The sequence below is a fragment of the Camelus bactrianus genome, chromosome 18 (genome assembly GCF_048773025.1).
Source record: "Camelus bactrianus isolate YW-2024 breed Bactrian camel chromosome 18, ASM4877302v1, whole genome shotgun sequence".
NCBI lineage: Eukaryota > Metazoa > Chordata > Mammalia > Artiodactyla > Camelidae > Camelus > Camelus bactrianus.
Genome location: NC_133556.1, coordinates 13,526,799 through 13,538,994, shown reverse-complemented (window position 1 = coordinate 13,538,994; position 12,196 = coordinate 13,526,799). Strand labels below are relative to the sequence as shown.

Here is a 12,196-nt window from a genome sequence, read left to right as displayed (position 1 = left end):
CCCAACTAATACAGAAGACCCATTAAAGGTGGTCACAGAGAATGATCGAAATATTCCACATCCAGAATTGGGTCACGAAGCCTCACATATAGGGCTGGCTGTAGAATCTATGTTTGAAATCAGGGTTGTTTCCAGATAGCTGGAATTCACAGATGCCCTCTATGTGTGTCAGGCGAAAAGTGGTACTTCAGGGTCTGCAGCCCTGAGTCCCCACGGGGCCTCTGATGAGCTGCCTGAGCTTAAGTCATTTAATCTCTGAGAATCTCAAATTCCTCCCCTGGAGAAGGGGCAACCACAATTACATTTTGCTCCCACAGTTACTGTGAGAATGCTGTGTATCTGAAAGCTCTTTACAGCCGAGAGCCCTAATTATTAATAGGTGAGAGAGGAGCGACCATCTCATACCTGTTCATCAAGAATGTTCCCTCAAGTCCCTCGCAAGTCAGGGTCTCAGGAAGAGCAGGTGGAGCGCCCACTGCGCCGTGCGCATGCGCCCGGAGAGAGCCATCGACGCCCCGCCCCGCCCCGCGGTCTCCCGGCGCGAGCCCCACGGAGCCTGCGGACACACAGCTTCCACACTTTTATTGTCTGAGGGCATCAGTCAAGGTCTCAGGGCTGTTCATAGCCCGTGGGCAGAGGGTTGACCCGGGGATTGTGGAAAAGAGTGTGGTTGCCGTCTCCCCAGGAGTAGGGCTGTGGAGAGAGGGAGGGAGAGCAAGGAGTCAGCCTGGGGGGCCCCCGCATCCCCTCACCCCTCTGCCCGCTCGCGCCCTCGGGGGCCAGTGTACCTTGGTGCGGATCCGGAGATGGTGGTAGGGGATGAACTCGGGGCGCTTGTGGTGGCCCGAGTGGAGCCAGGAGTTGAGTGTGCAGAGGGCCACGCTCGGGAGCGCCAGCATGAAGGTCAGGAGGCGCCAGGTGCGGGCTGCAGCAGGGGACAGGCCCGGGTGAGAGAGAGAGGTGGACTGGGGCGCGGGGGAGGATCACCGGTGGGGGTGTTGCCAGGGCCCTGAAAGGGCCCAGAGGTGGGAGTTGGGGGACAGATGGACAAGGTCAGGAACCCAAGGGGTCAGGCTCCGGCTGCACTCACCTCCGGCCCCTCCGTGGTCTCCCTTGGCCGCACTGGCCAAGCCCCGACTCAAGGACCCCAGAGGCAAAGACATTTCGGTGGGAGAAGCTGGGGACAGCAGCACTGTCCTTTCAGTCTCCTTCAGTGAGGCCTAGGCTCCCCTCTCCTCTCTTTGGGCCAATCACCTGTTGAGTCTGTAACATGAGTGGCTATTTTTAGGGGGTTTCTATATTTAAAATGAGGCCTGACTGGCAGGAGATCCTTCTCTCCAGACAGCTGCTGTACTGTGCCTCTTACCAAAGTAAAAGGACATTTAAAATACAATATTGTTTTATATATATATATATATAGTTTCAGAGAACTATTTTGTTCAATACTCTATTCCCAGTGGCTAGGTCTTTACTAAATATTTGCAGAATGAATTGTGTCCTTTTGAACTTCAGGGTTTTTTTTTAATGTGTAAAATATATAATAAATTGTACCTTAAATGATCTTTATGAAGTTTAAGTGAAGTAATATAGGAATGTGCCAGCTTAGAGTCTGGCACATAACTGGAGCTCAGTATATGTATTAGTAACAATTCTTTGCAAAGAGCAGAACTTGCTTTGACTAGTTTTTAGAAGATAAGCAGTTGGGAATCTGAGGTAGCAGTATCTCTGGTCCAGCCTGAGAGGACTACCGTCCGCACCGCCAGAAACAAACCGTTCTGTGGGCCAGCTGCAGGGAGACACCACCACAGTTCACAGTGCTGGACACTGGATGCCAAAAACTTCATCAGTGCTGCCCTGGAAAGTGTCATCAAAAATTTAATTAACAGTCAGTCTAAGAAAGAAGAGGAAAACTTGATTCGAGCCAACCTGAGGATTGTAACCGGGGAGACAGTATTTGCAGCAGCATGGATGGACCTAGAGATGCTCATACTAAGCAAAGTAAGCCAGAAAGAGAAAGACAAATACCATATGATATCACTTATATGTGAAATCTTAAAAGATGACACCAATGAACTTGTTTAAAAAGCAGAAATGGCCTCGCATAGAATATAAACTTATGGTTGCCGGGGGAGGGGGTGGGAAGAGAGGAGGGGTAAATTGGAAGTTTGGGATTTGCAGATCCTAGCTGCTGTGCATAAGATAGATAAACAGTGGGGTCTGGCTGTATAGCACAGGGAACTGTATTCAATATCTTGTAATACCCTATAATGAAAAAGAATATGAAAAGGAATATATGTATAAAGTTGTGTCACTATGCTGTACACTGGAAACTAGCACAACATTGTAAATCGACTATAAGTCAATTTAAAAATAAAAATAAAAAAAATAACTGGGGAGACAGTCTTACAGAAAGCTCTGAGGACGTTTCTAAAGGTCAAGGCAGTTATTATAAGTGTTTGAGACAAAGGGTTATACATCAGAATAACATATTGACAATTTACATAGTCCAACAATGCATACAGTGAGTTATTGTGACCTGTTACAGTATTGGGAAAGGAGTGTTATCTCCCAAGGAATTACTTTGCTGGTGCTAGGAGGAAATTGCCTTTTTGTTCTGTTTTGGTTTTTTGGCAAGCAGGCATTCCTGTTCTTCTAAGGGGATCTAAAGTTAATGGATAATGCAGATTCACAATGCACACTAAAGGGAAGGGGTGGTGCCTCAAATGGGCAGAGAATTTTCTGCTTAAAATTTTTCTTGTCCTGCCTTAAAATAATTTTATTGCATCAAAAGCCAGATTCTTCCACCCTCACCCCCTCTTGAAAATGGATTCTTCATGAAACTTGCATCTTTGAGTTGTTCTCTTATGAATCAAAGAATTAAGAGGGCACCAATCAGCAACACTGACATCATTGCCTGTGCCCTGGCTTCAAGAAAGGTTGGAATGGGCTGGGTACAGCTCAGTGGTGGAGCGCATGCTTAGCATGCACGAGGTCCTGGGTTCAATCCCCAGCACCCCAACTTAAAAAAAAATTATTTTAAAGATTGAGAAATTGAGTTCTGCCTTCAGGAGGTGGGAATTGTATCTTGGAGAAAATCCCCCAGTATAGGATGAGTATTTCCAAGGTGCTGGACAGCCACAAATTTGACAGGTGTCTACTGCTAAGTATGTTTTTTCAGTCTGGAAAAAACCTGACTACTTGGAGGAAGAGGAAGAACACACAGGCAGGCCCGTATGAACCTTAGAGGCTCTAGAAATCAGGGTTTTAGAAATCTGCAAGACAGGGCAGGGCTGACATCTGCGGTGTTCGTGGTTCTTTCCTCAGCACCGGCACTGAACTTGGCATGAAGTGGGTGCTCTAAAAATATGTATTTAATGAATGTTTGAACCATGTTACTTTGGATAACTCTATGGAAATGCCTTTTCAGAACTACTGTCCAACAGGATGCCTCCAGTTTTGATCAAGAGCTGATACACCTAATCTGAATTAAATATATAAAAGAAAAATAAGTTTTATGTATCTAATCTAAATATATGAAAGAAAAATGAGGAAGGTATATTTTCAAGAAGGGACTCCAGACCTGTTCTTCCTGGTAATTCTAAACTGGTTCTTTTGTGGGGGAGGGCTTTTTTTTTTTTTTTTAACCTTTTTGGGGTCATTTTTTTTTAGGAAACTTGTTGAACAATCAAATGTTATGTAGTGCTGCTAAATTATTCCTGCACCCTCACTGATCTATGATGGAATTTCTCCTATAGTTGCTTTTTCCTAGCTGGACTTTGGAACTGCTGCTGAGAAGATGGGGCCTTATTCCAGTTAAAGTTACTTGACCTTCTCTGTCCACACACAGCCCCCTCCAGCTCCCTCCCAACTTACGATATGACTCTTGGAGAAAACAGAAATGAAGAAGGGTATTTTTACATGAAAAGGTTCTAAGCGCCCCTCTCTCCGCTCAGAGCTTTGACGGTCATTGCCAAACAATTCCCTGAGAACTCTCTTCCCCAGGTCTCAGCTTGGAAGTTCCCACTAAGAGTTTTTCTGGCTGGTACTTGGTCAGTGGCCTGAGGGCTGCTAGCATCCTCTGCTGCTGTCGCCCCCTTGTGGCGCACCTGCCCAAGTACCCAGAGACTTCTATACAGGGAGTCTGTGCTTTTCTAGGCTGATGGTGGTTTTTGTCTTAACTGCCTCTGTGTAAGAGGCAGTGCAGAGCCAGCTCCTGCTGTCTTTATACCCACTACTGTTTCATAAGTTCTCTCTTACATAATTAATTGAGCTGCTGCCAAAGCTTCCAGTTTCTAGAAGTTTAGGTTTTTCTTTGCTGCAGGCAGAGGGAAGAACAAGTTCACTAGCTGTTAAATAAACCCCAGTGGGCAGCATCCCAGCCCCCCTTCAGACATTCCTCAGCTGTTGGTGGTGAAGGGTGTGGAGGGACGACTGCATGGAGGTCTCTCTCGTGCCTGTTTCCTGGGACGCCATGACCACGACCATGATCATATTTTCCAAAGCAACGATCAATCCAATATGTGATTTACTAAATATAAACTTTGTTTGTGGAGGCCCTAAGACCAAATATTTGAAATGGAATTGTCCCAAAAGACAATTTAGTGATGATACAAGACATGGGTTAGTTACAATGAACAGTAAGGGGAGTTTGAGGTAAGACAGAATCAGGGTAGAGCCCACCAGTAGCTCATTCTATGGGATAATAGGGTCTAAAGAGGGGCTGTTAGCTTCCTCTGACACTGGAAGGGACTAGAAGTTTATTGTAACAGACATCTGTCGTTCTGTGTCATCTGCTCATCATACCTATGTCTTCTTCTGGTAATAACTCCCTGGGTTTTCTTTGTGAAATCACCACCACCAGCCCTACCACCACCATTTTCTGTTCACAGTTCAGGTGGGGTTGACTCCCTCCTCCAGCTCTAAGAGGGGCCACCTGACCCTGGCCTAGCCAATGAGAGCACTCCGTTCTCCTGGCCATAGTGATTGGTTTGGGAGGGGCACAGGTCCATGAGTCTCAATTTGGGGACTTCTTTCTGGAGCTGTTGAGACACAGTAGTACTTCAACTGGACTTAAGAGTTCAACTGGAGCCTTAGATGAAAGCCAATATTGAAGCCATTTTTAGAGCAGACTTGAAAGATTGGGAGAAATCTTGCCTTGTTAATATTATTTGAACCCCCCCCCACCCCGATCAAGATGTACCAGAATTGAGAAAGATTTGTACTCTTAGGCTTTTCAGTTCCATGAAATAACAAAAAGCCAGTATGAGAGGGGGTTTTGAGTCTTCATTGTGTGCTAAATGTTTCTAGTGAAAAGACAGCATATCTCTAAACTTTTACCAACACATTTCCTACTTCTGTTCCCCTGTACTGTGATCCACATTTTATTGAAACTTTTTTGCCTTCTTTCGTAGATACATTATAAATGTCTTTAATAAACATTCTGGAGGATGTATGACTTCAATGAATTAAACTTAATGGGCACTTGAAGTGAAGGGCTCTGATATTTGTTAAAATGGAATTAAGTCAAATAAATCATACATTGAGATATAGTCCAACTTGCTAAGGATTTAATAGGTTGAGTCTTTGTATTTTTATTTTCTTCTTCCATTTCATAATAGTACAGTGTTATTCATCAAAATAAATCTATATGCTGTTACCTGATTTATCTGAAATACGTATCTAATGCTGGGGACACAGAAGACTTTAGCTGAGCCAGGCACACTTGTGCTTAGTTGGCTTCGTGGCTCGTGTAACTCAAGGCCAGACTGCGGCTAGACCACCTGCCACAGTTTGAAATTGCTGCTCCCATATGGGCCCTACATCTCACATCCAAGTGCTGTGTTCACTAGACCAACTAGTATGTAAAGAGGCCTTAAAATGATTACTTATTAATCTCAGATATTTTCTAAACCACTATTTTGCCACTGCAAATGCTGATTATTGACAATACACTTGAAGGCCCTTCTGTACTATCACTGATGATGCTGAAAATTTGATGAGACCATCCTTGCAATTTGTGATAATCTCATCCTTACAGATGCAAGGAACCACTTCCGGTGAAGTGCACTGGATCCAAGTAAACAGCATAGTCTTTAGTTGCTTTTCTCTGTTACCACTATAGACATAACCATGATCTCATTGACTGGCAAGTAAAATGACCAGGAAGACTTCCGATTGGGTGTGGTCAGCTTCGTGGTCACTTTGGTTAACTTCCCAAGTGTGTCCACGTTGTATCTTGGGAGGATGAGGATGAAAGAAACCTGAGTCTTAGCATTAAAAAAAAAAAAAACTCTGAAAAACCAGAAGTGGTTCCTTGATTCAATTAATATTTACTGAGCGCCTACGGTGAGTCAGGCACTAGGCCAGGGTCTCTGCCCTTATGGAGCTCCGTCTACGGGGAAGTCAGACATGTGACCTGGCATTCGCGACGGTTCTCAATGACGCTGTAGCAGTTACCACCTCAGGTGTGACGGGACTGTGGGAAGGCTTTGGGGGCTCACATAATAAGTAGGACAAGTTTAGGTAACAGAAAAGGGGGAAGGTCATTCTGGGAAGTTGGAAATAAAGTTAAGTACAAAAACACAGAGGTCTGAAAGGCCGTGGCCAGTAAAGCTGCAGAGGTAGGGCAGAGCCAGACTGAGAAGACATGTAGGTCATGTTGAAGCATTTGAACACTCTTCTGTAGGCCATGTTGGGGGGGTGAGGGTGGGCACAGATGCTTTTAAGCAGGGGAGTGACATCAGATTCAATGTTGGAGTCTGGGGTTTAAGCTAGTACTATCACTGATGGATTATACGTATGATGAACCAGAATGCAGAGGCTGGAAGCAGAGAAGACTGAAAAGGAGTCTACTGCAATAATCTAGGCAAATGATGGCAAGGACTTGCACTTAAGGCAGTAGAACTGGCAACAGAGGGAAGACAGAGTTGAGAAAACTTTCTAAAGTAGGCGAATAGGATGTGGTACCTGGCGGGACTTGAGTTGGAGGTGCTGTGCTAGGGGAGAACAAGGAATCAAGGACTGGGGTAGCAAGTCTGGAAACTCCATGGATGATGCTATGAAGCACTTCTCTGCCGTCTGAAATTCTCATAGAGTAACATTTTTTCCCCACTTTTTCTCCGCTCCACGTCCTGCTCCGAGAGGGGCGCCACTGCCAGATCGCGGCCGGCAGCCTCCGAGGGGCCTGTTGGGAAATGTAGTCTCCCGCAGGGGGTCCTGGGAGCGGGAAGTGCGTTGACCCCTGCCCCCGAAGACCCGGAGACCCGGATGTGGAGGGTCTCGGGCATCCTTACCCAGCCTCTGGCAGGGGGCGCTCCAGCCCCGGCCGCCCAGCTAGCTTCTCACTTCCTCAGAAAACGCGCCCCCGTCCCCTTGCCTTCCCAAGAAGGGCCGAAACGGTAAGAGCAGTGAGCACATGACAAAGCGCTGCATAGGAACCCCATCCCAGTCCCTAACTAGAACATGAGAGGAATGGCTAGAGGCGGTCTCTTCTCAAGCATGAGGTTTTCGGTACCACGCCAGGGATCACCCAGTTGCCCCCGCCCAGCGATTTTTGAGCCGCGCGCACGCAGACGCGTCGACCCCGCCCCCGAGCCGCTCTCTCCTCCCTGTGCGCAGAGGGTGCATAGGACGCGCTGGAGGCCGGAACTTCGCGCCCCCTAGGGGTAGAGGGAAGTGGCGAGCGGCCGGGGCTGGATGGCGCTGGGTGGCAAGGTTCAAGAGGCTGGCTGGGTCGCAAGCCCAGGCGGGATTAGGGTGAGGCGAAGGCGAGTGAGGCGCTGAATTGTGGTACAGAATTTCACGGGGCGCCTCCAAACTCAGTAATCAAGATAAACGACATTGTAATGCGGTATTTCAAAAAATCAAAATGAATGCAAAAAAATGCGTAGTGAACAAAATATCGACCATTTAAATAAAGACAATGCAGAATCCCTGTCCTCCTGGTGAATGTCGAGGGACGGGAGGAGGGAGGGAATCTTACTTGGACCGGGAGGTGCTGCTCCAGCATCCCCGGCACCCTTCCCCAAAAAGCACCGAAGTCGTCACAGTTGAGCTTCCGGGTGGGCGGGACTGCCAGCTGCCAGACCGTGGCCACACCCACTCCGCGACACCTGCCTCTACACCGCCCACCAGGCTCAGAGGAGGAACCTGAGTCCCAAGACTGGGTGAGATCAGAGACAGATCTGGACGGAATCCAAGCTCATGTCCTGACCTAAGCAGAAGAAGGGCCAGCCCAGGGGAGGCAGTATTACTGAGTTCCCCTCCCTCTCAACCGTCCCAGGCCTTAGTATTTTCAGAGCGCCTCTTAATGTGAGAAACTAGCTTCCAGGTAACTAAAAGGGATTGTGCAAACAAATCCTCCTCCCACGCCCACCTCTGCCACGTACCTAACATCCATCTGCAGGTAGAGATTTTGCAGAGAATACAATCCACCCCTGAGGAAGCTGAGCCCAAAGGCCACTCGGAAGAGTATAAACAGGACCTGATCTTAACAACTATTTATTGAGCGCCTACTGTGGATGTGCCTGGCTCAGGCTTCCAACTCTGGCCCTGGCTTGTGCTCTACGAAGTGCCGTTGATGGGGAACATGCAAGAAACTTTCCCTTCATCAGGGACCCCGTGCCCTGGGGCATATGTTGCTCCCAGCTTCAGGAGACAAGTGGCATTCATTACCTGTCACCTTGAGGAAGCCTCTTATATTTGCTCCAGGTGAAAGTGCCCTTTCTCCACTGCCAGCATCGGTCCTGAGTCCTTCTCCTTCGCGACACAAATCTACCCTGGGACTGGGGCTGTCTTGCTCATTTTTATAACCTTTGGGAGAAGCTAGCAAGTGCTAGCATGTGGTGCCTGCGGACCGATGCCACCAGTGAAAGGGCTCGAGCCTTGAGGAAGAGCGGGGAACTGACATTTACCAAATCACTTCCTTGACCCGAGTGTTTCAGGTAGGTAGTCCCATGAATCCCTTGCCACAATCCTGAGAGGTAACTATTATCATCCCTGTTTTACAGATGAAGAAACTGAAGCTCAGAAGAGGTAGACCTGTCCGAGGTCACACAGATAGGAAGAGAGAAGCCTGGACACTGTTAGAAGCTGAGAGAGGGGTTACTTCCCTTCAGCCCCTATTCTATGTGGGTACAGTTCTAGATGCACCAAGCCTGATAAAAGGCAAGACTGTGGGACAGGGCACCAGATGCATGGGGCTTATGGTTCCACTGGGTGGGCAGTAGGCCTCCCCCAACCTCAAAAAGGCTACAGTCTGTGCCCCTCCCAGGAACAAAGCAAGCTACCAGGAGGAAAGAGAAGGGCCTCACAGCTTAGACTCGGCTCCGGGCACACACTGTGCATTGCTTAAGGAAGCCTCCCTCTGGCTTCCATATACGCTTAAGTTTTACCAACAGAAACACATTTGTTTACTTAGACAGCCCTCTGCAGGGCCCAGGCAAAAGGGCCATGTCCAATCCCCAGTGTCTGGGCACAAGTGAATCTTCACCATTTTTCCTGTTGAGGGATCAGAGATAGAGCCCGGGGAACCTGCGAGGTAATAGGCTAAAGAAGAGGAAGGGGTAGATGACCAACCTCGGGCCTTTTGCCCCTGCCTAGAAATGGCACAAAGCATCCCCTGAAATCAACAGACAGGTCTCCTCGTCCTTTGCTTTGGCCCAGGGCCCCACCAGTTTCACCCTGTTCTTTACAAGAGTTCTCTCAAAGGGGTCATACACCCCAGAGCTCACATAATAGTCCCAAATTCAAATTGCCTGGTCCTTCTGCCACAACACAGCCTTCCTTAGGGTCTGCTCTGGAGGTTAGGGCCCCCTGACCCCGCTCCCTTCTCCACTGCGTTCTTCATGGGGGCTTGCCTGGTGTCCAGCCCTGTTCCTCTGGGACAAGGTAGTTGTTGCTCTGGGTGTGATTAGCATCATCCCTCCCTAGGCCTTTGAAGGGATCTGGCCAGCAGCTGCCAAAGGTGTATCTGCATCTTGAAGCAGCTGCGCCAGTGATGGATAGCACTTGCCAACCAAAAAATCTCCCTCCAGCTGGCCTTCTGTCTCCAGGGCCTCACAGGCCAGGCCTAAGTCCACTTTTCTGTTCTGATTCCTCCAGCCTGGGGTTCCCTGATTCAGCCCACAAACCAGCAACCCTAGAGGAGCAGAAACAAGGTTTGCTGAGAAGTGCTAGTCTGCTCAGGCCTCTTGAGGTCTGGACCCAAGTCAGGGCTGAAGTTGGGGCTGAAACTTAAGCCAGGGATATGGGCTGCCACCCTGGTGTGTCCGCTGGTGCTGGCCCAGGTTGGAGCTGCGGGCAAAGGCCTTGCCACACAGCAGGCCGACATAGGGCTTCTCACCGCTGTGCGCCACCTGGTGGATGAGCAGGTGGGAGCTCTGGCGGAAGCTCCTGCCACACTCGCTACAAGCATAAGGCTTCTGGCCAGCGTGAGTGTGCTGGTGCCGCAGCAGATTTGAACTGTGTACAAAACTCTTGCTGCAGTTGGGACACTGATAGGGCTTCTCGCCAGTGTGCGCTCGTGGGGTTTCAGGAGCTTGGAGCTGTGGTTGAAGGTTTTGCCACATTCTGGGCAGGCATAGGGCCGTTCACCCAAGTGGATACGCTGGTGCTCAGCGAACTGGGTGCGCTCACTAAAGCCACGGTCACACTCAGGACACCTGAATGGGCGCTCGCCATTGTGGGTGCGCTGGTGCCGTAGGCAGTCCGAGCTGTTGGTGAAGTTCTTGCCGCACTCACAGCAACTGTAGGGCTTCTCCCCTGTGTGCGAACGCTGGTGCTTGAGCAGGTAAGAGCTAAGCTGTCACCACACCAGACACAGCGATAGGGCTTCTCACCCGTGTGTGAGCGCTGGTGCTGCGCCAGGTTAGAGCTGAGGCAGAAGCTCTTGCCGCATTCTCCGCAGCGGTAGGGCTTCTCGCCTATGTGCGTCCGCTGGTGCTGGATCAGGTTGGAGCTAACGCTGAAAGTCTTACCACACTCCGCACAGGCATAAGGTTTCTCACCCGTGTGCACCCGTTGGTGTTTAACCAGGTCCGAGCTGCGGCCAAATGCCTCCCCGCACTCTAGACACTTGTGGGGCCGGAGGCCTGAGTGGGAGCGACGGTGCTGGATGAGGTTGGAGTTCAGGCTGAAGCAACGGCCACACTCGGGACAGGGGTACGGTTTCTCGCCAGTATGTACCCGGTGGTGCTTAACCAGATCTGAGCCACGTCGGAAGCTTTTGCCACACTCTGGACAGCAGTAGGGCTTGTCACCTCCGTGGCTGCTTTGGTGGTGAACGACGTCAGGGAGATAGGCTGCAGTCAGTCCACATTCCCGGCACTCGAAGGCTTTGGGGACAGCAGGATAGTTGGTCCTGGCAGGATCTTCTTCCTCCCTAGGGCCAGAGACTGACCTACGTAGGTACTGCAGGCCCAGCATCATTTCCCGAGCGGCCGGCTGCCCGGGCCATATCAAGAAGGGCCGATTGGGTGTAACAACTCCGCAACTGAAGGGGGACCCCGGGACTCCCTGGGATCCTGACGTCCGGTTCTCCCCCTGCTCTGCCCCGTCCAACTTCTCCCTTGCAGCTTCTGGCGCCGCTGACTCCATTGCGGTGAAGAGAGTCCCGTTTTCTAGATACCAGCTACTTAGCTCATAAGCACAACCAGAGCTGGAGACACTTGGGACCCAGGGATCCAGCAACGGAAACGGAAATGTCCACTAGCCCGTGCCATTCTAGGAAATAGCAGCGAACGGTCTCGGTAGGTTTAACCCTCTCATTCACCTGGCGGAACAAGTGCTCCCACTTGCAGCCGCTGTTAGGAACTTGATTTTTTCCGCTTGGCTCGGGGTTCTCAGTTGGTCAGCGCAGACTTCGGTGCCCCGGCCACCGCTGGGAGGCGTCAGAGAGAGCCTGCAGGAAAAGGTTATCGCTGCCGAGGACACGCTGGGGGCGGACTAGCCAAGTCACCTGGAACGGGACGGTACTGAGACTCTGGTCAGATGTCTGGGTTCCCCCGAGGCACTGACCCATCCGAATACCCTGGGAGAGTTTCCCATCCATCCTAAGTTAGGTGTGTTAAGCTTGGCGCGGACTACACAGCCCAGCGTGCACCGCACGCGCCTCTTTGTCTCGTACAACGATTAACCACTACTCTCTACGTGTCTTCTGCGACTGTGCAAGTCAGAGAACTGGGATCGCGAACTACAA

General features: G+C 49.9%; 2 protein-coding genes across 2 annotated transcripts; both read right to left on the bottom strand.

The window, feature by feature from the left end:
• Positions 1 to 567: 567 nt before the first annotated feature.
• COX6A2 (cytochrome c oxidase subunit 6A2) lies at positions 568 to 1,250 on the bottom strand. The gene is made up of 3 exons (XM_010972409.3): positions 1,091 to 1,250; positions 789 to 925; positions 568 to 693 (listed from the first exon to the last, which is right to left on the bottom strand). Exons 1-3 carry the CDS (start codon positions 1,161 to 1,163, stop codon positions 610 to 612), a joined length of 294 nt encoding a protein of 97 aa, XP_010970711.1. The 5' UTR covers positions 1,164 to 1,250; the 3' UTR covers positions 568 to 609.
• A 450-nt stretch (positions 1,251 to 1,700) lies between these two features.
• On the bottom strand, positions 1,701 to 12,196 carry LOC105082770 (uncharacterized). The gene is given in 3 exon segments (XM_074346024.1): positions 1,701 to 10,528; positions 10,531 to 10,800; positions 10,803 to 12,196. Coding segments are annotated over 3 exon segments (1,383 nt in total). The 5' UTR covers positions 11,596 to 12,196; the 3' UTR covers positions 1,701 to 10,208.

Bases quoted from the DNA above. Each gene is read 5' to 3' on its own strand.
- COX6A2 (XM_010972409.3), bottom strand. From the start codon at position 1,163: ATGTCTTTGCCTCTGGGGTCCTTGAGTCGGGGCTTGGCCAGTGCGGCC. The intron at 926-1,090 runs GTGAGTGCAGCC...CCCCTGCTGCAG, and splicing joins AGACCACGGAGGGGCCGGAG to CCCGCACCTGGCGCCTCCTG. The intron at 694-788 runs GTACACTGGCCC...CTCTCTCCACAG, and splicing joins ATCTCCGGATCCGCACCAAG to CCCTACTCCTGGGGAGACGG.